Source organism: Aulonocara stuartgranti (genome assembly GCF_965226115.1).
Source record: "Aulonocara stuartgranti genome assembly, chromosome: 11".
NCBI classification, from domain to species: Eukaryota; Metazoa; Chordata; class Actinopteri; order Cichliformes; family Cichlidae; genus Aulonocara; species Aulonocara stuartgranti.
Genome location: NC_138947.1, coordinates 26,661,406 through 26,689,355, shown reverse-complemented (window position 1 = coordinate 26,689,355; position 27,950 = coordinate 26,661,406). Strand labels below are relative to the sequence as shown.

General features: G+C 38.8%; 1 protein-coding gene across 7 annotated transcripts in view; it reads left to right on the top strand.

Moving 5' to 3' along the window:
- Positions 1–27,950, top strand: part of ulk4 (unc-51 like kinase 4) — a 119,036-nt gene that overhangs the window by 25,136 nt on the left and 65,950 nt on the right. For 6 of the 7 annotated variants that reach the window (XM_082552633.1, XM_082552634.1, XM_082552632.1 and 3 more), the window contains exons 18-21: positions 5,537–5,620; positions 18,289–18,450; positions 19,102–19,287; positions 21,978–22,105. In XM_082552633.1, coding sequence (XP_082408759.1) covers positions 5,537–5,620; positions 18,289–18,450; positions 19,102–19,287; positions 21,978–22,105 — 560 coding nt within the window. The remainder of the gene's footprint in view (positions 1–5,536; positions 5,621–18,288; positions 18,451–19,101; positions 19,288–21,977; positions 22,106–27,950) is intronic. The other variant, XM_082552635.1, reaches the window with a different exon arrangement.

Below are 27,950 nucleotides of genomic sequence, written 5' to 3'. Positions count from 1 at the left end.
TTTTAGTGCATATATATATATATATGTATATTAGAGCTGCCACAAACGATTATTTTGATAGTCGACTAGTCACCGATTATTTTTGCGATTAGTCGACTAATCAGATCATCATCCATTGGACGTAAAACGTACAGCTTATTGCACCAGCAGCATCTGCTCTTATATAACTATCATTAGCTTACAGCTTTAAGTGTTTAAGGTATGTGCTAACTAAAAATAAAGACAAGATGATAGTTTATAAAATTTTAATGAAATTTGCAGATTGTTTCGGTGAAGTTTAATAAACTCCTTGCTATCTAAAATATAACAGGACACTGGAGTAAATTCTCGAGCATCTCACACTTCTGATAATCAGCTGTCTGCTTGACGTTTATTCAGCTGTGTAAAAACTTTAATCTCAGCCAAACCGATTTCCTCAGGAACAAATAAAATACTAAAAAAAGCCAAACAATAACATGTTTAAGTTATCTAAGTGACTCATATATATTTAACCTAAGTAGCGAAAGACGGCGGTGGGTTTGAAAACGATTTTCCCGGGAGTCCGGTGTTCTCACGGCTCTAGTTAGCCTAGCCCCCGGCTAACTATTGAGCTAGTGGGTAACAGACGTCTCCGAAAACGTCGGAGCGCTTTTGAAAATATGTGGTGTCTTGATAAACTGAGCAGATATTTGAGGTTTACACAGCTACATTCTCGCCTGAAAATATGTTAAACGTTTATTTTGTGACCCAGAAAGAATAATAAGAGTAATATTAAAACTAACTAGCTGCCACCATTGTTGGAAACTGAGCTGGGCCGCGCTATGAATTCTGGGAAACTGCTTCTTCTTCTTCGGGGTTTAACGGCAGCTGGCATCCTTGTACATGCTGTGCTGCCATCTTCTGTTCCAGTCCGTTATTACACTCTTAAATCCTGCCACTTATTCCTGCGTCTTTTGTGATCTTACAAAGCTTCAAACGACGCGTCGACTATTAAATCAGTCGTCGACAATTTTGATAGTCGACGTAATCGTGACTAGTCGACTAATCGTGGCAGCCCTAATGTATATATATATGTATGTATGTATGTATGTGTATATATATATATATATATATATATGTATGTATGTATGTATGTATGTATGTATATATATATATATGTATGTATGTATGTATGTATGTATGTATATATATATATATATATTAGGGGTGCAACGATACACAAAATTCACGGTTCGGTTCGGTTCGATACTTTGGTGTCACGGTTCGATATTTTTTCGATACAAAAAAATGTTCATGCCTTTTTAATTTGTCATTTATTAAAATTATAAATATATATTTTAACTCAAAAGTACAGTTTTTAAATTTAACCCTAACCCTTGTGCGTGTTTTTTATTTTGACAGCGAATGCGCACCTGCGGACCACTTATGTGCAGCCCTGGTTATTTAGCTCGTCATATTGCAGCCACAGAAATTCTTTTGTCCATGAAACCATAAAGCTGCACTTTCTTTTTGCCTTATAGTCTGATTTGTCATAACTTCTCCGTTTTGTGGTAAGCTTTTCTTTGGCTGTCACTTCTTCACCCTGACCTGTCTTATTTGGCTCAGCAGAACTAAAATATATATACTGCTGCTTTTACACAAGCACTCACATAAGCTCAGCGATTCTCTGCTCGATCAACCTCTCACATGTTTAAGCTTGCTGCGGGAGATTTCACTTGTCATGTTTGCATAGTAAGCTAACGATTAATAAGACGATGTCAGAGGAATTGGTGCACAAATTATCATCACTCACAGATCAGTGCTGTCGCTCTCTATACACAGTTCGCACGATTGCAAAGTGAAAGCAAAAAAACAAGCGCAAATTCAAACGCGATTTCAATATGTCACATATTGACAGTGGCTCACCGATGCCAAAGACATAATTACCCAGCTACATTTCTGAAAGAATGCAAAAGCATTGACATATATTTTTCCTTCCTACAATAGCCCGACGGGCAGGGAAGAGATAGATTTTGGTAGCCCAACTGAAAAAATCGCTAGCCCCAGGACGTCGGGCTAGCGATATCGCAAGCCCTGTATCTAATTGAGGAATCACTCATCTTTGGAAAAGAGAGTTTATTACAGAGAAATGTCTCTTTCCAAAATAAAAGCTATACTATCCGCTTCTTCTGGGCTATATTCTCAGCAGCATAAGGAGAATCATGTGCTAGCAGCTGTCTAAATGACTCGGCTAAAGTTAGTAGCATGCTTGTTGTTTTTGTCTTTGCACTAGGATGATGTCGGCGTAAATGTGCAGTCATATTCGTTGTGTTCCCACTAGTGCTTTCAGGTTAATCTCGTTGAAATGACCTTAACGCCACAACACGGCAAATCTCCGTTAACGAGCTACCGCCGATCGCCCCGTGCATGGGGCTAGACGGCCAACACGTTAACGAGCTAACTGCGCTAACACACTAGTTCCCACCCATGTAATTGAGCATTGCATGCCACATCCAACATACTGTTTTACTTTAGTCCATGACTCGCTTACCTTCAGGGTCATACGTCACATGAAAACCAAAATAATTCCAAACGCCAGATCTGAATGAGGGTGGGGGAGGTCCATGTTGCAAGGGGAGCTTAACTTCTGTCTTGCTAGCTTGCCCTGCGCTCTTCCTTCTGACTATGCTGTCTGTGTTGAGCGCTCAGTGGATCTGCGCTCGACAGTGCAGCCTAGGCGGAGTAGTCGAACGCAGATTCACTGAGCGCTCCACACAGACAGCATCGTCAGAAGGAAAGTTGATAAAATAAATTACAAATGTTGTATTGTTCGATACATATGCGTACCGAACCGAAAGCACTGTATCGAACGGTTCAATATCGATACGAATATCGTTGCACCCCTAATATATATATATGTATGTGTGTATATATATATATATATACATACATGTATATTAGGGATGCAACGATACACAAGATTCATGGTTTGGTTCGATACTTTGGTGTCACGTTTCGATATTTTTTCAATACAAAAAAATGTTCATGCCTTTTTAATTTGTCATTTATTAAAATTATAAATATATATTTTAACTCAAAAGTACAGTTTTTAAATTTAATGTTGCTGAAACAATAAAATAATAATAATAAAAAATCTATCTGATCGAGAAATCACTCATCTTTGGAAAAGAGAGTTTATTACAGAGAAATGGCTCTTTCCAAAATAAAAGCTATACTATAGCTTCTTCTGGGCTATATTCTCCGCAGCATATTAAACATATCAGGTCCCCATAAGGAGAATCATGTGCTAACGGGTGTCTAAATGACTCGGGTAAAGTTTGTAGCATGCGTGCTTGTTGTTTTTGTCTGCTTCCACTTGTCTTTGCACTAGGATGATGTCGGAGTAAATGTGCAGTCATATTCGTTGTGTTCCCACTAGTGCTGTCAGCGTTAATCTCGTTAAAATGACATTAACGCCATAATGCCGCAAATCTCCGTTAACGAGTTACCGCGGATCGCCCCGTGCGTGGAGCTGGACGGTGTCAACACGTTAACGAGCTAACTGCGCTAACACACTAGTTCCCACCAATCGAGCATTGCGTGGCACATCCGACATACTGTTTTACTTTTGTCCATGACGCACTTACCATCTGGGTCATACGTCACATGAAAACCAAGATAGTTCCAAACGCCAGATCTGAATGAGGGTGGAGGAGGTTCAATTTCGGGTAGCGTTGAGGCAGTTGCCATGTTGCAACAAGCTCAACTTTTGTCTTGCTAGCTTGCGCTGTGCTCAGTGGATCTGCGCTCGACAGTGCAGCCTAGGCGGAGTATCGAACGGTTCAATATCGATCCGAGTATTGTTGCACCCCTAATATATATATATATATATATATATATATATATATATATATATATATATTAGGGGTACATACATTCAGTTTAGTTATTGTATATCTAGGCCTGGTGATATGAAATTGTATTTTTCAATGGTTCTGGCTGTCCTTGATGCACCATCAAGACTGAAATGGTCACGTTTATCTTTTCAAAACTCAATTTCTCTTGAATGCAGCATAATTAAATAAAGTTTTTGGTGGGTATATTCATTGTCTTGAAAAGTCACAAACTAATTCAAGTGTTTCAAATTAACTTCTTTTTGGTTTCATGATGTTGAGTGCATATATCCACAACATTTCTCTGAGTCAACTTCTTTAAAAGGACCCCTCCATGAAAACGTGTTTTAACCTTGACGTTTTTTCATTTCATGCCAGTTTAAGAATCAGAGCTCCAAAAACACAGTCGTTTTTTTTATTTTTTTGGACTGTTTTTAGAGTCTCAAGGTTGGCGGTCTGATGATCTGATAGGTTTTCTGCTTAGTGTCAGCTACATTGCTTCCTGTATTCTTGAGGCTAGATATACCCTTGAAAAAAAAAACCACCATAAAAACCTATATCCTTATTGGGCTTTACAAGGATGAATTAACATATTATCAGACTGATTTTAAATAGTAAGTAAAATTGGGTGTTTTGTTGTCTCATGCTGTCAGCTAACAGTACACGACTGTCTTTAACACCTTAATGAATAGTTAAGTTAATTTAGCAGCATTAGTGAAAGCAAATGTCTTAATTACAAACAGTTCAGATGAAAATCCTTCATGGATCTGAGCTCTACCAGCCATGTGGACCCACTTTGTCTCTATAATGGCAGGAGAAACAGTTTGAGTAATGTGGAATGGCTCTGTAAGTGTCCCCTGGTAAAATGATCTTCTTTACTCTCCTGCAGCCCCAGTCAATGACAACGATTAGCTATAGCCTCCAGTGCTGACTTTATCCTCAAGGTTAGATGTAGCCTAGAGCCTATACAATTGCAATGGAACAGAGAATTGTTTGATAAAAAAAAAAGTTGAATTATTGTTGAATTTATCTCAATTTTGTGGATTTTAAGACAGTTAGTAAGACAATATAAATGTAAAGCCTATTTTGTCAGGATAAGAAGTAAATGGTAAACATATGATCATGTGAATAACTGAAAATACAGTGGCAACATTTTGATGACTGAACATTCACAGGAAAAAATACCATACTAGATTTCCCAGATTAATATAAAATACATGATAATTTCAGGATTATTCAGAATTATGTGTGAGTTTATGGTTTGACAGAGCAACCAAAACCATCAGCCTAGTCCATAGGAAGTTGTAACACATTATTTCAACTATTTTTTGAAATGTCATTTACTACTAATACTAATAGATAACAGATTGTTTCTTAAATAGTCAATGAAAAAACACTATTTAAATACTCACATGTACCTTGTTCCTATATTTTTAAAATATTTTGATGGAAAAAGTCTTAATTTGAGTATTGCAAATGCAGTTAAGTAATAAAGATGCCCTGGCTCCTTTTGCACCCTTTTCTTACCCTTTCCTCAACTCCTCTCTGCTGCACTCCGCATCTCCTACACTCTGCCTTTCTCTGACTCCCACTCTACTCCTCCACTGCCCCCTCCTCCCTTTACTGTATCCCCTCCATCTCTCTTCTCTCACCCTTTCTCCCTCTTTTCTATGCCTCTCTATCAGGAGAAGAAGAGAGGCTCCCCAGAGGGACTGTGGTTCGTTCCCGCTGCCGCCTACACTGGCTTAATGAGGAGCCTGCGGGAAGGGGTGAGTGTCTCTGTGTATGTCTGCATGTGTCTGTTTGTCTGTGCCTGTGTAGCTGTGACTAAGTCTCTCTCACTGTGTGTGTGTGTGTGTGTGCGCAAGAGTGTGTGGCAGGGGATCCCTGTGAACTGTAATGATGAGGCAGCTGTGGGGGCCTAAAGCGTTGTTTGCCAGCTGCAAGTCAAGGGCATGCAGAGCAGTCACACACACACACACACACACACACACACACACACACACACACACACACACACACACACACACACACACACATGTGCGCATTCGCACTCTTACCTGCATCAAACACAACCCTTTACTGCTCAGCAGTCTGACCTCAGCAGCAATTAGGACCCTCCAGACACACATATACAGTAGATGGAGCAGAAACACAAGTAGAAATGTAGATACTTCTTTCCTTTTTGCAATTTTTTCTTTCACTTTTTTCTTTTTCTGTCTTATTTCATCCCTTTTTCTTACTTTGCCAGTTTAAATTACTGTTTTGTTTTGTTTTTAAAGTGAACTTATAAGACTGTAGTTGATTTAACACTAAAATAAAGATTAGAAATGGGCTTGTGCTTTTTGAAGCATGTCTATTAAGAAATTGCTCCCACATCACATAAAGAAATATACAGTGTTTTTCTTTCTAGTATTTTTACACGGTGACCTTTTCCCACGGATTAGGGACACATTTGGTAGACAGTGATATACAGTGAACAGGTAAAAGGAAAGAAGGAGATGGATGGATGTTGTTTTGTCTCTCAGGTGCAGAAAGGGTCTTGCTGTGGTGGCCCACTATAGCAGAATGAATATAGATGAAACCGGTCTGCACAGTTGTCAGCTAGTACCTACTGTTGCTTCATTACCACTGGGAGTGTAGGGGGGTAGATGAACAGAGAAGAGGTGCGTGTGCGTGTGTGTGTGTGTGTGACAGGAGCGAGGAGAGGGGTGTAGGGGAGGAGAGAGAAGGTTGACTTATTTATCATTATTGAGCTGAGAGAGTATGCTGATGGAAACACACACTACTCACACACAGCCTTAGGGACCAGACACTCATCCTAAGACCCAACCTGCCTCACTCTTTTTCCATCTCTCCCTCTCACACTCCATTTTCTCTCTCCTCCCAGTCTCCCTTTCCCTGACGAGCTGTTTTTCCAGTAGAATAATATTTGTCATCACGTTACAGAGCTGTCTATTTGGGCGAACTTTGTCTCATGGGTTTTACAATTATTGGAGAGATAGTGGTCACATTATATGGTTGGATGTTTGAGATACAAATCCTTGTTTGGGCACCTATGGGCAAAATACTTGTTTTGTTGCTTTATTTTCTTTTACTTGTTAAACAGTAAAACTTGATTAACAATTTCAGTGAAGCACTAAAACGTGTTGAATAGGTTGAGAACTGCCATGGGCTTTCTAAGCAATTGACTGAGGAGCTTTAAGTTAACTGATGTTTATAAATCAAGTTAAGGCTATATTAAAACACCTCCATATTATAATTTCCAAAATCTTTAATAAGGTCCTCTTAAGGAAAACTGTGAAAATGAAAAAAATTGCGGTTCATTGTGGTTGCAGTAAGCTTTAGCAGTATTTTTCCACCATGCAGAGATGATGCACCAAAAAAAGTCATTAGGAGGAAACTTTACCAAGTACCCCATCACAAATGTCATGATGAAGAATACAAAGCCACATCTGGTTTAGATGTTGCTTTAACTTCAGGTTGTGCACAGATGAAGTTTCTATCTTAGCTCTTTCTCTACAACTTCTAAAAGTAGGTTTAGAGAAAAAAAATGATGCAGAATTTGACCATGAGATTTAAAGCATCCTCCTTTTTGGGACAGTTAGTGGCATATGAAATATTGAATGGATATAGAAAACAGTTCCACTAAATATCAGAAGTTTTGGCTGCAATTGTACTCCAGTTAGTCACGTAAAGGCCTGGCAAAAACAACACAAATCTGACATGAACTGTTTAAATATAAGCAAACTAGAGATTTCTGAATGACCTTTGCAGTCTGTTTAACTATGGGAAGAGCTTAAGCCTGCCATGTGAACAAAATAAGCTAAAAATTGAAGTGTTTAATGGCTTAGCTGCGAGAAGGTTGATGGAGAGAGAGCTACAACAGGCTATTGAGTAAAGTTGAATTTTGCTTGACAGGGGTGACCTGTTAACCCATGATGAAATAGCCAAAAATAGAGAGTACACGCACCCCATATAAAAGAATGAGCTGCTCCCATGGCATCAGTGTTGTCTTAAATGTCAAAAAATGTGAATTTAGATCTAGACAGATGGTCTCTATTGATTTCTTTAAGGTTTATTGAATCCCTTACCCTAAGGAAAGCAAAGTGAAGACAATATGAGACTAGCTGACAATTCTGTCACATATAAGGCTAGATTTGGTCCAGTTTTTATATAAAAATATTGATCAGTATAGCTAATTCGTTTTTAGATGAAATATTTTTAGTAGCTAAGGCACAGAGCCAATTTGTTGGTTTTGTCAGTAGAGCGATATGGTGGAGGAAATGGGGACTGACAGAAATGAAGAAAGAAGGATCAGTGTAGTGGGGAAGGGGGTGGAGATGGCAGGGAGAAAGAGAGAAAGTTGTAGTTGGACAGGGGGAGTGGATGGCATGGAGTGAAAGGCAGGTTTCCAGGCCAGACTGAGCTACAGGAAATTATTTATGAGTCTGAACAAGATGATGCTTCAACTGCCTAAGATGAAAAGTGTATGTGTGAATATATGTGTGCGTGTGCGCGTGTGTGCAAAAAAAGTGATGTGTGAACAGTATTGCAGTGATAGAAGCCACGGGGCCAAAGGCAGAACTCCCCCTTACACACATGGATCCTTACATACAAACATACATACACACACAGCGGTGGTGGGCCTATTAATGATTTAACACTATCTTCCACAAAGGAGAGGAGACCAGAGGGGGATGTCGTGGGCCCTACCCTTTTGTCTAACATAGGATGACCATTGTATATGCATGAACACACACACACACCTAGCGTTAATGTTAGTAAATGTGTTATATAATAATGGATACTTACTCATCGTATTCTTCAGAATCCTTTTTTAGAATTAATCCCCATTTTTAATGAACAAAAAATGAAGAAAAATAGGCCAACATATGACGGAGTATAACTTAAGTTTATATTATCTTTACTTTTTTTCCCCTTTGTCTAAGAAAAACAATAATGTATAATCGAGCCTTTAACTCTTTTGGGGTAAAAAAAAAAAGGTTTGAAATTTGGCACAGTGATTTAGGGCACTCCTTGCTAGCTTTACAATTAGATGGAAGGTTCCTGCCTGAGTAAAAGGATCCAGATGTATCTACCTGAAATTAAAAGCTTGCAATTAAAAAAAAGTAATGTATTTTTAATGACCAATAGTTCTGCCTTAAGCACAATTAGAAACAAACACAATCTGACTTTACTAACAACATACAGAGATGTACATCTCAGTCTTTGGATGAATACACTGAATAATTACTCAGATCTCAGTCTGGAAAATCGATCCCTCCATTTATCCATGCATCCATCCATTTTCTGCTACTGCTGCTAGTAGCTAGTAGTAGTAGTCGAGTCTACGAGGCGTAGTTTAAGCAGAGAAACCCAGATCTTCGTCTCTCCACCTGGGAACACTTTGAGGTTCCCAGGTCATCCAAGAGATGTTCTCCAGCATGTCCTGGTCTGCTCCAGTGCCTCCTGCTGACAGAACATGTCTGAAATTCTTCATCTCATTTCTTTGGTCAACACTCAGCACTTATAACTACTGAACATAGCTCAACTGATAAATGGACAGCTTTGATTTTACACTTGGGTCTCCCTTCACCATAACAGCCTGGCACAGTGTTGGTACTTAAGAAACTCAACAACCCTCCACTTAGGCTACTCAGTCTCAACTTGGATTGGTCACTCTGACTTGTCTTACTTTGCAAAAAATGAATAATCATCTTTTTCAGTAATTCTGTTGTTGATTTTAACTGTGAGCACATGCTTGCTTCGATATGTAGCATTTCCAGCTTTCTGAATCCTTATTATGCTTCTTCTAAGGCCCTGTCAGGTATGGCTCTTGAGAAGACTAGACTTTCACAAGACACACTGTAAGACTTTTTTTTAAAGTCTCCTTTAACTGGAGGATCTGACTTCAAGTAGCTTTGGGAGAAATCATTAGCATAGAGGTTCTTTTGCTTATCCCAGTCTGGACCAAGAGATTTCTATGTTGTTGCTGGGATGAAGCTCATGTGCCAAGTTGAGATGGTGTCTCACTGAATTGTAAAACTGCCAAGGAAATGTGCATCTTCATGTTTTTTTTTTTTGTTTGTTTTTGTTTTTGTTTTTTTTTGGGGAAGGAAAGGAAACATTTTTGCTTCCTGTTTGACTGAAATCTCATGAAACTCACGATTGAAACTCACCACACCACAGTGGGTCTGATTGGTTTCGCTAATAGTTCTTTACATAATTATTAGGTAAAACATATGTTTGAGTTTTAGCAATGATGTACCGTTGGCTTCATTTGATCAAGTGGAGTTCAGAGCACTACTTCAGTTCATGCAATACTTAATTTTCTTTACAAACCCCCCCCAAAACTTTAATTAAATTAAATTATTTGCATGGTTATATTTATTTATTTATTTTCAAGTTTTGGCAAAATTGGCAGAGATACCCAGCCAGTCAAATTTGGCACAAAGCTGTGAGATGAGAAGTAGTATCTTCAAATTTCCTTTTGTTGACATAAAGGTGAAGAAAATTGTATGATTTGACCATTTGGAGGTGCTGCAACAAGCGTCCCCATAACATGCTTCCATCCAGGCTATTAACCGGATCAAGTTGCCTCAGTAACAGTGGCCTATTGAACCTCTTGCCCCCTCCTCAGTGCTTGCAGCTATATTTAATATGTACCGGTATGTTTTTCTTTTTTTTGTGACATATTGGTTTTCCCACCTAATCGGTCCTTTCCCACGTCTCTATTACTTGTGCATAAATTTTTTCTCCTGTCAGCTATTTTGTCCAAGTCAGCTTATAAGCCTTTGTTCCTCGATGTTTACCTGTTTGTCTACAAGCCTGTGTTTCTCTTTGGGGTGTTAGATGTGTAGTGTGTGAGGTCAGTAGACAATGTCTGCGTTGCTGCCATGGGGGCTTATTCAAAACCAGGTGCACTGGCTTCTAAAGGATTTTAAATGGAAAGAGAAACCACATGAAACGTGAAAAAGTGTGCTTAAACATGCACAAGATTTCAACTCAAGAAAGTGATTTAGTTTTTCTGATCTGCTTGTCTTTGTACTTCAGACTCAGCAGACAGGTGCAAACATGTTTGGATATAAATCTAATCCACTGATCAACATTTAAAGACAGGGTTTTATTGTTCAGTATCACCCCAGCCTTTGAACTCTTTCATTTGAATTTCTTGTTCTTTTTATTTTGCCAGGGGTTCAAAGCACATAAATCTTTCTGTGGAAAAAGGGAGATTTTTTTTAAAGTTTAAACTACTTGCCATAAAGCCAGTTAGTCATATTGATTTCTGATGAAACCGATTGTTTCTATTTTTGGTAATTCTGAGTTTAAACCTTACAAACTTAAATTCTTATGCTTTGCTTTCCTGTTGCTTGTGTTAGATCTGGCCAATGCACTCCTGGAAAGCTGAATTAATCATCTTAACATTTTGTTTCTTTTATTTTTACAGTTATTATACTGCTATTATACTACAGATCAAAAGAAAACCTTTGGTCTAGCTTTGTAAGTTTTACCCGAGATCATGAATCTATTTTCCCAATAAACTCTGTAACCTCTTCTAAGGTCAGAATCAATTGTATTTTAATCTGTCAATGATTTGGAATTTGTGAAATGTTTTATTCATTTTTGTGCATTTTTACTTTTGGGGGGACAGGACAGTACAGTAGACAAGAAAGGGGGAGAGAAAGTAGGGGGAATGACACACAGGAAATAGCCTGGGGCAGACTTGAACCTGGGCCTCAGCAGGTGAGCCTTATGCCCTCTGGCATGTGGTTCACCTGTTCAACCAGTAAGCTACACTTTTTAATTTAACAATAACTAACAATAACTTAAGCAATAGCCGATAATGCTAGAAATATAATTAATATTAGTACATGTTTTGGAATTCAAAGCCCTGTATCTCTGATTTAGTCCAACACAGCAAAAGAGGATACCAGAATATACCAAACACATCCCTGGTGTCTGTAAACTAGAACAAGCAAAGAGCATTGTCTTGTCTTGTCAGCTGAGGTCATGAAGTGAAATTGCAGTGCTGTCATTCCAATTACCAGTATAATGACTCTGGCAGTTGCAACTTGATTCTGAATTTTAATAGCTCATAGAATTATTGATAGAATGAGGCTTAGTATACCACATTTTCCCAACCTAATTATTTCATCAGTTCTTTAACTCAGAACCAAGAAGTTGACATTTTTCTTTTTGAGTGAAATACTATGGCACACACTAAATTGTAACATATGCCTTTAGTAGTCTACCTATAATTGCATCTGTGGTCTCATGTGTTAGAGCATGGCTAATAGTTGATCCCCAGCCCCTCCACATGCCAAACTGTTGTTGGGCAAGATGTCAAGGTGGGGGCTAAATCTATCTTGAGTGCTGCTGTGTGTCCAATGGTGATGCAAGTCATAGTTTGTTACTGACAGACAGTGTTGATTTATTACTATTACTGAAGGTCCGCGACTCCGAACTGTAGTAAAGGGACCTCTGACTAATACGGCGGGGTCCCTATCGGCTCGTAGCCGAAACCTAGCTTTACTTTGTTGTGTGGGTCAACTTTACTTGCGAGAGACAGAGAGAGGCGTTGAAAGACTGCTCCAACGGAACTTATTGTTTTCGGAGGAAAACACGAACACGGTGTACAGTCGAGTCTTAATAGCTTGGCTGCAGTGGTTATTATTATATTTACATGCTTCCAGCTGCCGTTTTTCCTCGATGACAACTCCTACCTTTCCACTCCCCTTTTTCTCCCTCCTCGCTCACAGACACATAATGTGTATGGCAGTCCATTCTCCCTGCAACACGGACTACACTGCCCATGATGCTACATTCTTCAGAGCTATGCTTGTAGCATTCTGCCTGTTAGCTTAGCACAACAACAACAACAACAACAACGAAAAGGCGCTCTCTCACCCAGGAAACACACAGTCGCAGAGAGAGAGAGAGAGCGTCGCCCTGTAACCATGGCAACCGTAGCGCTGCCGCCTGGAACAACAGAACGTAGCTGTCAAACAAAACCCAAACAGTCCTGACCCGCGACAAAATGAAACAGGAAAGTACCGCAGTGTAATCCATTTATTTCAACAAAGTAACTGTATTCTGAATACCACCTTTTTAAACGGTAACTGTAACGGAATACAGTTACTCATATTTTGTATTTTAAATACGTAACGGCGGTACATGTATTCCGTTACTCCCCAACACTGCTGACAGAATATATCTGAGGTTACGTTTACAAATATGGATTAGCTTTACCTCTCTGTCTTGGAGCTACATATACAGTTGATGTTCTTTGAACAGCAGTTACCGCTGGAAGAATAAAGCAGTTAATCTGCTCCTCCTAGTGCTTGTAAAGACTGCAGTTGAAGTCATAACTCTCTGAGACTTCAGTCAGTTTCTAAAAACCTTGTTGTGTTGCATGTGCCGTACATATATTTTCAGTATATACCTAAAAAAAAAAAATACTAAAGGATTGAACTTCACCGTGTAAATCGTAATAGTATTATTCATATCAGATAGTATTTAAGAAAATTGCTCACAAAACATTTTGTATCTTGGACATCAATACAAGCAGGCTTGATTGCATCTAAGCACAGTTTCTACAAATGCTGAGCTACTGTCTATTTGTAACTTCCAAATTCTCACCTTACTCTGCTGATCATTTATAAGTGTTACAATATTTGGCATCGCAAAATGCCTTAAGGGATTTTTTTCCCATTATTTTGTTTTTCTTTTAGGAGGCGTGATGCAAAAGTCATTTTAAATGGAGGGTGACGCCTCCTTTATATCTTCTGCTTGCCTCATGAAACTAAGTGGTGATGGGATGGTGATAAGTGGTGATATAGTTCCAGATTTTAAAATACATTAGGCTCGGCCATAGGTATAGCTCTGGTATATAGTTCTTACTCTACATTTGAAAAACAAATCCCTAGTATATCTTTTATTGTCTCACAAGTGGCAGTAGTAGCATTAAGGAGGGTGGATTACCTTGAAGAGTGCACAGTAAATTAACCCCCCACCAATATGCTGTCTGATCTTTGTGGAAGTCACAATTACAAAAGCAGTGTGATTACTCATTTAACATACAAAGCACTGTACTCCTCATGTCTTCACTGAACACATTGAGCTATTACTAACAGTACAGGCCTGAAAGGGGAAAATTAACTTTAGTCGGTGGTAGAACCTCCTTTAGCAGCAACAACCTCAATCAGACACTTCCTGTAGATATTTCCACAACAATGAGGAGGATCTTGGGGCCATTCCCATTACGGCCTGTCTTAGCTGAACAACCTTCATGTGCAGAAGATGTCAGTCAGTTAAAATCAGGGTACTGACTTTAGGTTAATGTCTAGTTGCATCATTTTGTTCTCACAATGCTCCATCCACCATGGTTCACAGTTGGGATGATATTTTGGTGATGGTGTGCGTCTCCTTTTTTTTTTCTTCTCCATACATGATGTTATACATTTTTGTCTCAGAGTATCAGCCTAGAGGTGTTTGGAAAAAAATGGAAAGCAGTGATTTGACAAACACTAGTTACTTTTGTGACTTTTTCTTATTTAAAACAATTTATTTATTTATTTATTTTGTTATAGGAGTTGGTGATATAGTCTTCTGATCTCATTTACCTAATTGAAACACCCAACTCTAAATAGCTTCTGGAGAAATTGTTTACAGAGTGGTTCATATTCCAGCCTGACCATCTTATGACTCCATATGTTCAAAGACATGACAAGTAAAAGTGTGTTTCTTTAGTTTAGTCTTGTTAATGCTTGTTAACCCTTCAAGCTCTTTTCTGAACAGTTTCCATCATATTACGGGCCTCTTTATACAGTGGGGCAAAAAAGTATTTAGTCAGCCACCGATTGTGCAAGTTCCCCCACCTAAAATGATGAGGTTAGTAATTTGCACCAGAGGTAGACTTCAACTGTGAGAGACAGAATGTGAAAAAAAAATCCATGAATCCACATGGTAGGATTTGTAAAGAATTTATTCGTAAATCAGGGTGGAAAATAAGTATTTGGTCAATAACAAAAATACAACTCAATACTTTGTAACATAACCTTTGTTGGCAATAACAGAGGTCAAATGTTTACTATAGGTCTTTACCAGGTTTGCACACACAGTAGCTGGTATTTTGGCCCATTCCTCCATGCAGATCTTCTCGAGAGCAGTGATGTTTTGGGGCTTTCGCCGAGCAACACGGACTTTCAACTCCCACCACAGATTTTCTATGGGGTTGAGGTCTGGAGACTGGCTAGGCCACTCCAGGACTTTCAAATGCTTCTTACGGAGCCACTCCTTTGTTGCCCGGGCGGTGTGTTTTGGATCATTGTCATGTTGGAAGACCCAGCCTCGTTTCATCTTCAAAGTTCTCACTGATGGAAGGAGGTTTTGGCTCAAAATCTCACGATACATGGCCCCATTCATTCTGTCCTTAACACGGATCAGTCGTCCTGTCCCCTTGGCAGAAAAACAGCCCCATAGCATGATGTTTCCACCCCCATGCTTCACAGTAGGTATGGTGTTCTTGGGATGCAACTCAGTATTCTTCGTCCTCCAAACACGACGAGTTGAGTTTATACCAAAAAGTTCTACTTTGGTTTCATCTGACCACATGACATTCTCCCAATCCTCTGCTGTATCATCCATGTGCTCTCTGGCAAACTTCAGACGGGCCTGGACATGCACTGGCTTCAGCAGCGGAACACGTCTGGCACTGCGGGATTTGATTCCCTGCCGTTGTAGTGTGTTACTGATGGTGACCTTTGTTACTTTGGTCCCAGCTCTCTGCAGGTCATTCACCAGGTCCCCCCGTGTGGTTCTGGGATCTTTGCTCACCGTTCTCATGATCATTTTGACCCCACGGGATGAGATCTTGCGTGGAGTCCCAGATCGAGGGAGATTATCAGTGGTCTTGTATGTCTTCCATTTTCTGATGATTGCTCCCACAGTTGATTTGTTCACACCAAGCTGCTTGCCTATTGTAGATTCACTCTTCCCAGTCTGGTGCAGGTCTACAATACTTTTCCTGGTGTCCTTCGAAAGCTCTTTGGTCTTGGCCATGGCGGAGTTTGGAGTCTGACTGTTTGAGGCTGTGGACAGGTGTCTTTTATACAGATGATGAGTTCAAACAGGTGCCATTCATACAGGTAACGAGTGGGGGACAGAAAAGCTTCTTACAGAAGACGTTACAGGTCTGTGAGAGCCAGAGATTTTCCATGTTTGAGGTGACCAAATACTTATTTTCCACCCTGATTTACAAATAAATTCTTTACAAATCCTACCATGTGGATTCATGGATTTTTTTTTCACATTCTGTCTCTCACAGTTGAAGTGTACCTCTGGTGCAAATTACTGACCTCTGTCATCATTTTAGGTGGGGGAACTTGCACAATCGGTGGCTGACTAAATACTTTTTTGCCCCACTGTAGAACAAAATGAGCAAAAATATTTTTATTGGTCATATACCCAGATTATTGTAAAAAAAATTGTAAAAATGTTACTTACTAATTTATTTGAGCTTACCTTTCTGGGAATGTAAAGTCTAACTAGAGCTATAAGGATAATATAATGAGAGTACTTATACTGGGAGACATTATAGTGCGAATGACTTACTCTTTTCTCTTTCTGCTGTATTTCTCTCTGCATCATAATGATGGAATTTCTTGCATTAGCAACTTGTTTCTTACCACATATAAGGATATCTCTCTCACTCTATCTCTCTCACTCTTTGTCTTTAACACCCCTCCTCTTCTCTGTGTAGTTCTTGGCAGGGCTACAGTCTATTAAACACACAGACAGTGGGTGCTCCCCCGTGGGCTCATTAGTGAGCTGGCCCACACGGCCTGGGGAATGCTGGAACAGACCATTCTACTGGTTCCCGGAGGGGTGCCAGAGGATTCATTATGTCGTTGTTCAACATAGTCTCTTGGTGGTGAATAGTGCAATGTGATGTTCTATATTGGATTAATAGGTCATCTATTTAAGATATTAGTCTTGATTTTGTTTCCATATACTTGTTGTATGTTGTATGTGATGTATGACATGAAATAACCAAGGCTTGCAGCCTGATCACAGATGCTTTCTTCAATGTCACAGGTAAATGTGTCCACGAGACAGCAAACTTTTTAACACATAAAATTACATTTTGCCATTTTGTGATGAACAGAAGCCAAATGATTTATCCTTTTTTTCAAGAGAGGATTAATACAAAATGTTGTTATTGTATTTTGGGACCAAAGGATATTCTTTGACACAGTCAGAGCACATTATGTAAAAACTTGCTTCAACTTAGGTCTAATGTGAACATCATTTCAAACTGACATGATATGAGTTCAGTTGTTTTTGAGGGAAAAAAATATTTTTTGTATCCAGTATCACTGTTATTGTTTCGACTTTGTCTTAAGTATCGCATTATTTATACTTACTTTATAAACAAAAGTGTTGACTTTGTGAACTGTACAACAGCTTTTAAGTATAAACTGATGTGTTTTTCAGAATTAACATAATACATTTCCAGAGTGAAATAAATGTTTCAGCTGTTCATATGAGCCTTTACCACAAAATATTATTAGCTGTTTTTGTATGAATAGGCTCTATCGTATCCCATATCTAGGGAGATTGCGTGTAAATGATGTAACACAGTGAAACACAATAATAACTTGACAGAGGCAATCACTTCTGTTCTACTTCCTGGCTTTCTCCGCAATGACATTCCTGGAAAACTAATTTCCTCAGCGACAGACATTTCATTAGCCCATTGTCTGAACACTGACAACTATTCTCTACTGAAGCAAAGGTGTGTGGGCACATACAGTATACACATCGAATATGCACACAAACACGTTAATACACAAGTTCACTCATACATACGCACAACTTCGGTCTCCGTTTTGTACTGAGATGTCACTGAGAGCTAATCTAATTGTCAGTTTGTGATTTTATTACTTTTTTTGTACATCGTGGCCACATTTTTCAGTAATCGGGTTTTGGGTGTTGAATTTAACAATCAACCAGAAAATGCTGAACCCTTATCATTATAATATACTCTGCTATTAAGATGCACACCAGTATGAAAGCTTAGCTTTACACATGTGTGACCTTCACCAGTTGATTGTGCTGGCACACAAATTGCTTCTAGCACAGGCAGTAGTAAAACAACAACTTTTTCTTTCTGTATTGTCTCTGTTTATGTTTCTAAGTGTTTCTGCTTGGTATTCTTTGTCTTTGCTGAAGGACAACTGTTGAGGTTTTTGTCACTAGCCTGTTATTATAAGTGTAGTTGGTAGTGTAGTCAGTGCCACCTTAATTTGATCATTTTACTATATGCTACATACTTAAATTATACATTACCTCGTCTAGTCCCAGTGCGGTTAGCTGATCTCTATGTCAGAGCTGATATACATGATTTAGAAATACATTTATGTTTGTCTTTCAGGATGACACTACAGTTCATCATATGGCAGCAAAAGCAATAGAGAACATATCAACAGTGCTGTCTGGTCCCTCCCATCACCTGGTCACCACAGAGATAGGCGCCGCCCTGTGGTACCTGTTCACTCACTCCACTGTGGAGGCTGTCAGAGTCACTGCTATTTCTGTAAGCTCACATATATAAAGATATATCATAGATGTACAGCTAACTTTGTAAGAGCTATAAAGATATAGTAAAAAAAAAAAGTGATTAATACTAGTTGACTTTGAATAATTCAAGCTGATTTCACAAACTTATTTGCACCAGCTGTATATATTACACAAAGTTAAAGCAGCCAAATGTGCTTGACTGACTGAATTTCTTGTATTGCTGTTATAGTCTGCTAAAAAATAATTAATTCTGATGCGATTCTCCTAGTGAACCACAAGTAATGAATATCAACTACTTTATTATGATGCGTCACAAACCACATACTTTCTGAAACTATACCAACTTTCTCTACCCACTTTATTATGATGGACTGTGTATTAATTCAGGCCATGTTAAGCATTAGATATCCCACATCACCCACTGTCAGGCTTTGAACCATATTAATGTTTTTCTTAATGACACAGTCATTTGTTATTCCATAATATGTATCACTGGACACTTGTTCCTTCACTAATGGCAAGGAATTTCAGTGCTATGTTACAGAGGAGCGTACATTATCTCTCGGTGTGTGTGTGTGCGTGCGTGTGTGTGTGTGTGTGTGCGTGTGTGTGTGTGTGTGTGTGTGTGTGTGTGTGTGTGTGTGTGTATCTTTTTCTGTTTTTCCAGTCTCTTTCTAGGCTTACCCGGGTGGTCCCAGCAATCTTCCTATCAGTAATTGACACCTGTGGTCCAGCAGCCATCTTGGAGGGCATAGGGGGTGCAGGAGCCCGGGTCCAGCAGCACCTGCTCACTGCTGTGGCCGCTGCCTTGCTCACCTCATGCACTCAAACACACCGTGTAACACAGAACAGGGTATGTGTATCACTTGTGTAACACGTCCGGCTACACGTACAAACCACAGCATTAGGTACACCGGTTAACGGCTTCTTAACACAAATATTTAATTTGATAGTCACATGGCAACACGTCTGTACAGTTAGGCATGTAAACCTATAAAAATATGAACAGCACGGTGAAGGTCCTGGGTTCATCTCCAACATCTGGATGGGGCCTTTCTGTGTGGAATTTTCATGTTTTCCCTGGGTGAATGATTTGCAAATCTCATAAAGTTGTATTTTATTGAGAATAAAACAAAGAAGACTTATTAACTGTTTAATCTGAGAACACACCACACCACAGAACAGTTTGCCTCAGTCCATTTTAAATGAGCTTTGGCTCACAGAAGGTGGTGGATCATGTTCACTGCTTCTTTGCATGACAGAGCTTTAACCTGCACTTGTTGATGACACAGTGAACTGTGGTTCTGGAAGTGTTCCTGAGACCATGCAGTTATTTCCATGAGAGAGAACTGTATTGGGCATGAAGAGCACCATCCAATATTGATTTTCAGCCTTGTCTCTTAGACATAGAGATTTTTTCCAATTCTCAGAAGCCTTTGATGATATTATGTACTGGAGTTGATGAGCTAATCACAATATTTGGAATTGTACAACTTGTGGAACATTTTCAGAATAATTTTCCACAATTTGTAGATCCAGTGTTTTGAGTAGAGTAAAGTAGGAATTTGGCGTAAACAATGTGAAAGAATGTTTTTTGGTGTAATGGTGTAGAGCGTATTTTCTTGGCTCACTATATAAACTCTATATAAATCAGTGCCACAAACAATGAAAGCATTTCTGAATGTAAGAATGTGTCTAACCTATTATTAGCGAGGTGTACCTAATAAAGTATTGGGTGAGTGTATATTTTAATGTATAGCAACAAAAAAAGTGTGTCTCAGAAACCTAGACACAAACAACCATTGTGGTAAAATTGCTAGAGCATTATTTGACAGATGATTTGGTGGTAACATCACTACAAGGAAAGCGTTGATTTTTAGTTCATGTGAGGAATGTCTCTAATTAGAGAGTTTTACACAGTGGCTGAGGGATACAAACACTCCTGGATAACTACACAACAACACCAAGAACAAACGAAACTGGACTTCTCAGATTCCTAACGTCTTCACGCTGTTTTTACCACTCTCTTTCTCTCTTCCACACAGTTCATGAACTGATGCTGAACTGTTCATGAACTAATTTGTCAGGAATTGCTTATTTAATTTTTCATAAGACAGTCCATCAAGTGTGTATGTGATGTGCTAATCTTGGTAAGGCAGAGGAGCTGAAATTGATTTGAAGGTTTTAACTTGAAGTCTAGCATTGGTAATTGACTCTGAACTGAATTTATTTGCATTGAGTATTTCCAATTTAACACCAGAATACAAACTTAGTACTTCAGCTCTGCTCTAATTATACAATGATATGCATTCACCCTCCAATCCCCTCCCCCCCACACTTTCCCTTGGCACAAGGACAGACAGACCAAGAGTTTGTTTACACAGAACTCTGTTAGTGTGTGTGTGTGTATGTGTACATGCATGTGAGTGAGTGACTGTGTGTGTGTGTGTGTGTGTGTACACTCAAGCAGAAGCGTTAATTTGTTGAGTGTGTCAGTATCTAGGCTAATTGGCTGAATGAACATGCTGTAGCCTTCTACTTCAGCAAAGCATTATGGGTAGTGGGGTGGGACTTATCAGCAAGGCACACACTACTGGGCTTTTGAAATTAATTAACTTAGTGTGTAACTCCATAAACACACATGTATACACATGCTTTCTCATTGCTGAGACACACACACACACACACACATTCAGTGGTGCTGGTGATTATGATAATGGTAATGAAGGGTGGTCAGTCAAAATGTTTTCCAACCAGTTACTGCTGCTGAGTGAATAGTTGTTGTAGCTGTAGGCATGCGAGTTTGTGTATGTGTGTCTAGTCTGGGCTGATTAATTTTTAGCTTGTTATACGTACATTTTCGGAAAAAAAAATTTAAGAAATGAACATGTTATTAGTTTGGATATTTTTCTCTTTTCTGTTGATTTCTGTTTCTTGTGATAAGGTGATATTAGGACAGCAAAGTACTTTTTTCTCTTTAAACTTTAAATTTACCAGAGTACTTATTATGTTACCAAATTAACATTTTCAATTTCAATTTGTTCTTAGCAATATTAAAATCTGTAAACTTTTTGACTATATATGATTTTGTCTTAATTACAAAGCTTAGTTTTGTTTTGGTTTGAGGGGGTTTTGGCAGCAGCAGAATAATTAGCAGTTGCTCACCACCAAAAACACCTGTCAACTTGAAGTATTGGTTTTACAGTGAGTCTGTTTGTGTGTGGCAGAATGTGGTCCTTTTGACATCTTCTGTAGTAACACAGTACTTTGTCTGCTGTTAATTTGTCTCTGTGTGTGTAGCTTCAGAATGAGCATTAATTGAAGTAAAAAAAACCAGACAAAAATTGTTGTGTTCAGCTTTTTTTTGTTTCTTTACATCTTACAGAGCATCTGATCTTTTTTGGAAACCTGGTTGCAATTCATAGAATAGTAGATGTGTCCAGGACCACATTTTCCCATAATCCTACACAAACACACAATACTAGCTATGTTGCCAGAGGATGTAATCTGTTTGAGGAATAATTTTAATTTCCTTGCTTTTAGGATTTGGTTTTGAAAGTGCTGCGTTGTCTAGAGAGTCCGTCTACGATAACAAGAGCCAAAGCATTACTACTGCTTCTTCTGCTCATACAAGACAACAGACACACACTGCTTTACTGCTGTCAAAACAGGTAAATAAACATACAGTACACATCCACATGCCAACAGTGTACACACATACCAACAATATGTACTCGTGTAAAAACAGGTAATCATAATATACATATTGTTTTATCTGACCATGTGAGCAACCACTACAAAGTATGATGTGTGTGGTTGAATCTCATGAGTCAGGTCTTTATAAACAGCTCTATGAGCCACATTGCTAGATGAAACAATTAGAAAGTAATGTGTGTGACCTTCCCAGTAGTAGCTTTGAAAAAGACGTTAACTAGATGCAATCATGGTGCAATTTTGAATAATAATTCAGTTTTGTCAATTAAAGAATGATTGTTTATAATGAATTGTATTGCAACACACTAATAACACATTAATCTTGTTTCGGGTAGTGAGATTGCTTTCTTAACTTACCACATTTCACTGTGCACCCTGCAACTGTCTAACTGTACTGAGATTCAGACCAGTGAAACTCATACTTAACTCCTCTCAGTCTGTCAGACCACTGGCTAATTAGTTTCTCTGGAATGTAGTTGCCAGTGTTCACACATAGGCTGAGCTGTCAGAGAACAAACAAGTAGCATTTGTGAAATCCATTTCAGGGTGGGATTGCCCTTTAATTATTTAGCTGTAGCTTTCAGTATGAGAGTGTGTTCTCATACCGATCCTCACCACAGCTAAAACGAAATTCCCTTTTCAGTATACTTTGTGGGTTGGCAAATACAAGATTGTGTTTTGGTTTTGCAATGTAATAATGTTCACTTGGAAGAAACTATTGTATGTACAACAGTTAGCTTAACACCTATTTAAGTAGATAGACTATGTATTACTCCAGCCAAGTTGGTTCCAATGTTATAACAGCTGGCTGACTGCACAGGAAGCAAAATGGTACATGCCACAGAATTTGTTTCAGTTTTAGAGCATTTCATGTTTTCTAGGCAATAAACTCAATTCAAGGTCCACAAAAAACTTTCTTTTTTTTTTTTTTTTGCATCTTCAAGAGACTTCAGACCACATAATAAGTTTCAGGCTGACTGACAGATGTGATAGACCCCTCCTAAATATATTGCCCTTCACCAGCAGATCATATCATGAATACATTTACATCATACATTTTCTAAATGCTCGATTTGTGTTTGCCTAAAAAGAAAAGATGGATTCAGTGTGGTGGGCCAGAGGTTTGTTTCACAAAAATGCCTAACCAGTCATTGTTAACTCCCCTGGTATTGTCTTCATTTTACCTTTCTCCTCCACTCCACCTCTCTCCAGATGTGCTGAAACTGCCAGCGAAATGCAGTATAGACTATCATAAGCACATTAAGTGCACATAAATCAGACAAGTTTGCTAATATATTCTGTTTTTCCTCCTTTGGTTGCTGTAGAGCAGGGGTGTCAAACTCAAATACACAGTGGGCCAAAATTCAAAACTGGATCAAAGTCGCGGGCTAACGTTAATATTTATTGAAATATATTTATTCCTCCAGATATAAGAATGAATCTTTTCTTATGGACTCAAACACATTTTGCTGAAAAACTGAATATGGAACAAGCAAAGCTTAATACTAAACAATATATATATTAGCTGTATGATACCAGTAGGCCAGCTCTAATAGTAATTTGGTATGGCTTCGCGGGCCAAATGTAATTGGGCCAGAGTTTGACACCTATGCTGTAGAGGGAAAAAGTGCATGTAATACTTAACTATTACTCAACTCATTAAACCCATGGAAACTTTAAGTCAACAACTCTTACCATTCATGCATGTATTCATGTATCCGTTCATTCATCTGTGTAAGATTTCCTTTATGTAGCACAGAAACTGTGGGAATTAGATTACAAATGTATTTACCCTGCACCTCAAATTTATGATGCTTTATGCTATTGGAACTGTAAATTGATTATTAACTGATCATCTTGTGTTTATCAACACACTGTGCAATGCTATGAATGTGAATAGCTCATTTAATTACATGCATGGTCATTATATATATGGTTGCTAGAAAAACATTTTGGAAGGATTTAGAATTATTAAGATATCTATACTGAATAATCATGCAGTGTGGTCTGCCCTATAATTTAGTACATTCCAGCGCAATCTGCCTAGACTAAAAACCCACACCCAGTTATACTTAATATCCTCCTCAATTAAGTGTATTGAATAATCTCCATGTAAGCTGGAAAGTACCCTTGGTACTTTAGAAAAAATGTGTGTTTAGTAAAATTAAATGTATTTGTTCATTAGTGAAAGCAACTCATTTCAAATATTTCCTCTAGGTGCTTTTGAGTTTTCCACAACAATTGGTTTGAGATATTTCTGGGTTGTATAGATTGCACAGCCCATTTTAGGTTATGCCACAGCAGGCTATGATGCCCACGTGGCCATTAATGATTAATTTTCTTTTCCCATTAAGGTATGGATTTCCTTTTTATGCTCTGTGGTCTTTTACTTGTTGCTTCACCTAACCCCTCCTAACCAGTACATGATGGACTGCTGCCCTGACCTGCTCCTGTAAGCTTTTTGGTACAATTTTCAGCATATTGTTCCCTCAGTGATTGCAAAGTGCCCAGGCCAATCCACAATGCTGCTCCCATCATGCTTCACAGCTGTAGTTTTTCTCTGCAGTGTTGTTCTTCCTCTGATCTAATAATGAAAAACAGATGAGGCTTGTTTGTCTTATTGTAGACTCAGGAACACTCAGATTTTTAGTAGTGCTTTTGCATCCTCTTTCAGCTTTGTACATCTGTATAGTTCTTCTGAGGTCCTGTAAAAATTGCCCACACCAACCATTTGTTATTGAAAAGAGTAGACTTTGCAAGTTATTCATATGTATGCCTATTTATATGGAGGAGCACCTCTTTGCTTCCTATTTCATCAATTTATTCAAACATCTGAAATCTGTGTTTGTCTGTGGTTTTGATTTGACTGAAGGTCGGACCGTATTTTGTGAGTAATAAATACAGAAAAAATAAGCATATTATTAAATATTTAATGTAGTTTTGTTATTTTACCCTGTTACACAAATAAAGCTGAAAATAGTGTGTTATACTACACTCATATACAGGGAGTGCAGAATTATTAGGCAAGTTGTATTTTTGACTAATAATGTTATTATTGAACAACAACCATGTTCTCAATGAACCCAAAACACTCATTAATATCAAAGCTGAATGTTTTTGGAAGTAGTTTTTAGTTTGGTTTTAGTTTTAGCTATTTTAGGGGGATATCTGTGTGTGCAGGTGACTATTACTGTGCATAATTATTAGGCAACTTAACAAAAAACAAATATATACCCATTTCAATTATTTATTTTTACCAGTGAAACCAATATAACATCTCCACATTCACAAATATACATTTCTGACATTCAAAAACAAAACAAAAATAAATCAGCGACCAATATAGCCACCTTTCTTTGCAAGGACACTCAAAAGCCTGCCATCCATGGATTCTGTCAGTGTTTTGATCTGTTCACCATCAACATTGCGTGCAGCAGCAACCACAGCCTCCCAGACACTGTTCAGAGAGGTGTACTGTTTTCCCTCCTTGTAAATCTCACATTTGATGATGGACCACAGGTTCTCAATGGGGTTCAGATCAGGTGAACAAGGAGGCCATGTCATTAGTTTTTCTTCTTTTATACCCTTTCTTGCCAGCCACGCTGTGGAGTACTTGGACGCGTGTGATGGAGCATTGTCCTGCATGAAAATCATGATTTTCTTGAAGGATGCAGACTTCTTCCTGTACCACTGCTTGAAGAAGGTGTCTTCCAGAAACTGGCAGTAGGACTGGGAGTTGAGCTTGACTCCATCCTCAACCCAAAAAGGCCCCACAAGCTCATCTTTGATGATACCAGCCCAAACCAGTACTCCACCTCCACCTTGCTGGCGTCTGAGTCGGACTGGAGCTCTCTGCCCTTTACCAATCCAGCCACAGGCCTAATCCATCTGGCCCATCAAGACTCACTCTCATTTCATCAGTCCATAAAACCTTAGAAAAACCAGTCTTGAGATATTTCTTGGCCCAGTCTTGACGTTTCAGCTTGTGTGTCTTGTTCAGTGGTGGTCGTCTTTCAGCCTTTCTTACCTTGGCCATGTCTCTGAGTATTGCACACCTTGTGCTTTTGGGCACTCCAGTGATGTTGCAGCTCTGAAATATGGCCAAACTGGTGGCAAGTGGCATCTTGGCAGCTGCACGCTTGACTTTTCTCAGTTCATGGGCAGTTATTTTGCGCCTTGGTTTTTCCACACGCTTCTTGCGACCCTGTTGACTATTTTGAATGAAACGCTTGATTGTTCGATGATCACGCTTCAGAGGCTTTGCAATTTCGAGACTGCTGCATCCCTCTGCAAGATATCTCACTATTTTTGACTTTTCTGAGCCTGTCAAGTCCTTCTTTTGACCCATTTTGCCAAAGGAAAGGAAGTTGCCTAATAATTATGCACACCTGATATAGGGTGTTGATGTCATTAGACCACACCCCTTCTCATTACAGAGATGCACATCACCTAATATGCTTAATTGGTAGTAGGCTTTCGAGCCTATACAGCTTGGAGTAAGACAACATGCATGAAGAGGATGATGTGGACAAAATACTCATTTGCCTAATAATTCTGCACTCCCTGTATACATCAATGATTTGGTTTTTGATCCAAACTTTGGCTATAATTGACATAGTTTGTGCAAGAAAAGATGAGAGGAATAAAAGTTTTGGAATTGGATCTGGTATAGTGTGAAGAAATCCTGGAAAGCAAAACATAAAATTTCCCTCAGGGTGGAAAATAAAGCAGCATTTCCTTCTAAAATGCTGCTTTAAATATGTTGTTTTCAATTTTTAAATTGGCAGTGGCATTTTTTATTTGCTTTTAGGCCCAAATGTTCCAGCACATTGGATTCTGCTATATTAATTGCCTTAACACAGTAGCAACTGAAGTATAAACATCTATATACTTGAGGATATAGTCGGTGTTCTCTGGAAATAATCAGTAACAGAAAGTGTAAATGAAGAACCATGATTACTTAGGATCGTTTCTGTTTGACCATTCACTCTGACATAAACACAGGGCCAGAACATCAATTACAACCCTGAACACAGCTTACAATGACTGTTAAGGAAGTTAATGTGATTTTTTTACCTCTTGCTTTCTCTTCATGTTTTCCCTCTGCCTGTTTCTTTTCTCTCCCTTCCAGTGTCCCCACACACACATACATTCTTTATTTCTTTCCTCGCACTTGCTCTCCCTCTCTTAGCTGAGTTAGAGCTGTCAGAGTTGACCTGTCTGTCTCTCTCCCACTGAGCACTCTGCATGATTCAACCGTATACAGAGACACACATCTTTTCCCCAGTCCTATTCTTTCCCAGGCACGTTGTGTTTAATTAGCTTCTCAGTAGCATGAAAATTGCTTCTGTTTTTGTTTTGTTTTTTTGGTCTCTGAGATAAAATTGCATGGGTCTTATTGAGAAAGTGTCAAGATTGTCATTGAGAGTGGAAAGTGATGGCTTTCAGCAGTGGAGAGGCATATGTACACAAAGCTGGGTCAGTGGTGTGTGTGTGTGCTTTGTGAGTCTCCCACAGCGACTAACAGTGAGGCGGCAGGTTTGTGTCTCTTTATGAAGCAATCTGGAAAATGGCTGCAAGAAAAGGTTGCAAGTTGGTTGATCCACTACTTTGATCCAGCTGAAATACCTCAAAAACTACTTTACAGTAGGTCCAAATCCTCTCATGGGATGCAAGATGAAAATATGCTTAGGCTGTGTTCCTGATTTTATTTTAGTTTCTAAGTCACAAACCTTCATGATTGCATCAGTTATAGCCCCTGAGCCCCTTCTTGTTTGCAGTGGTAATGGACAGGTTGTCAGA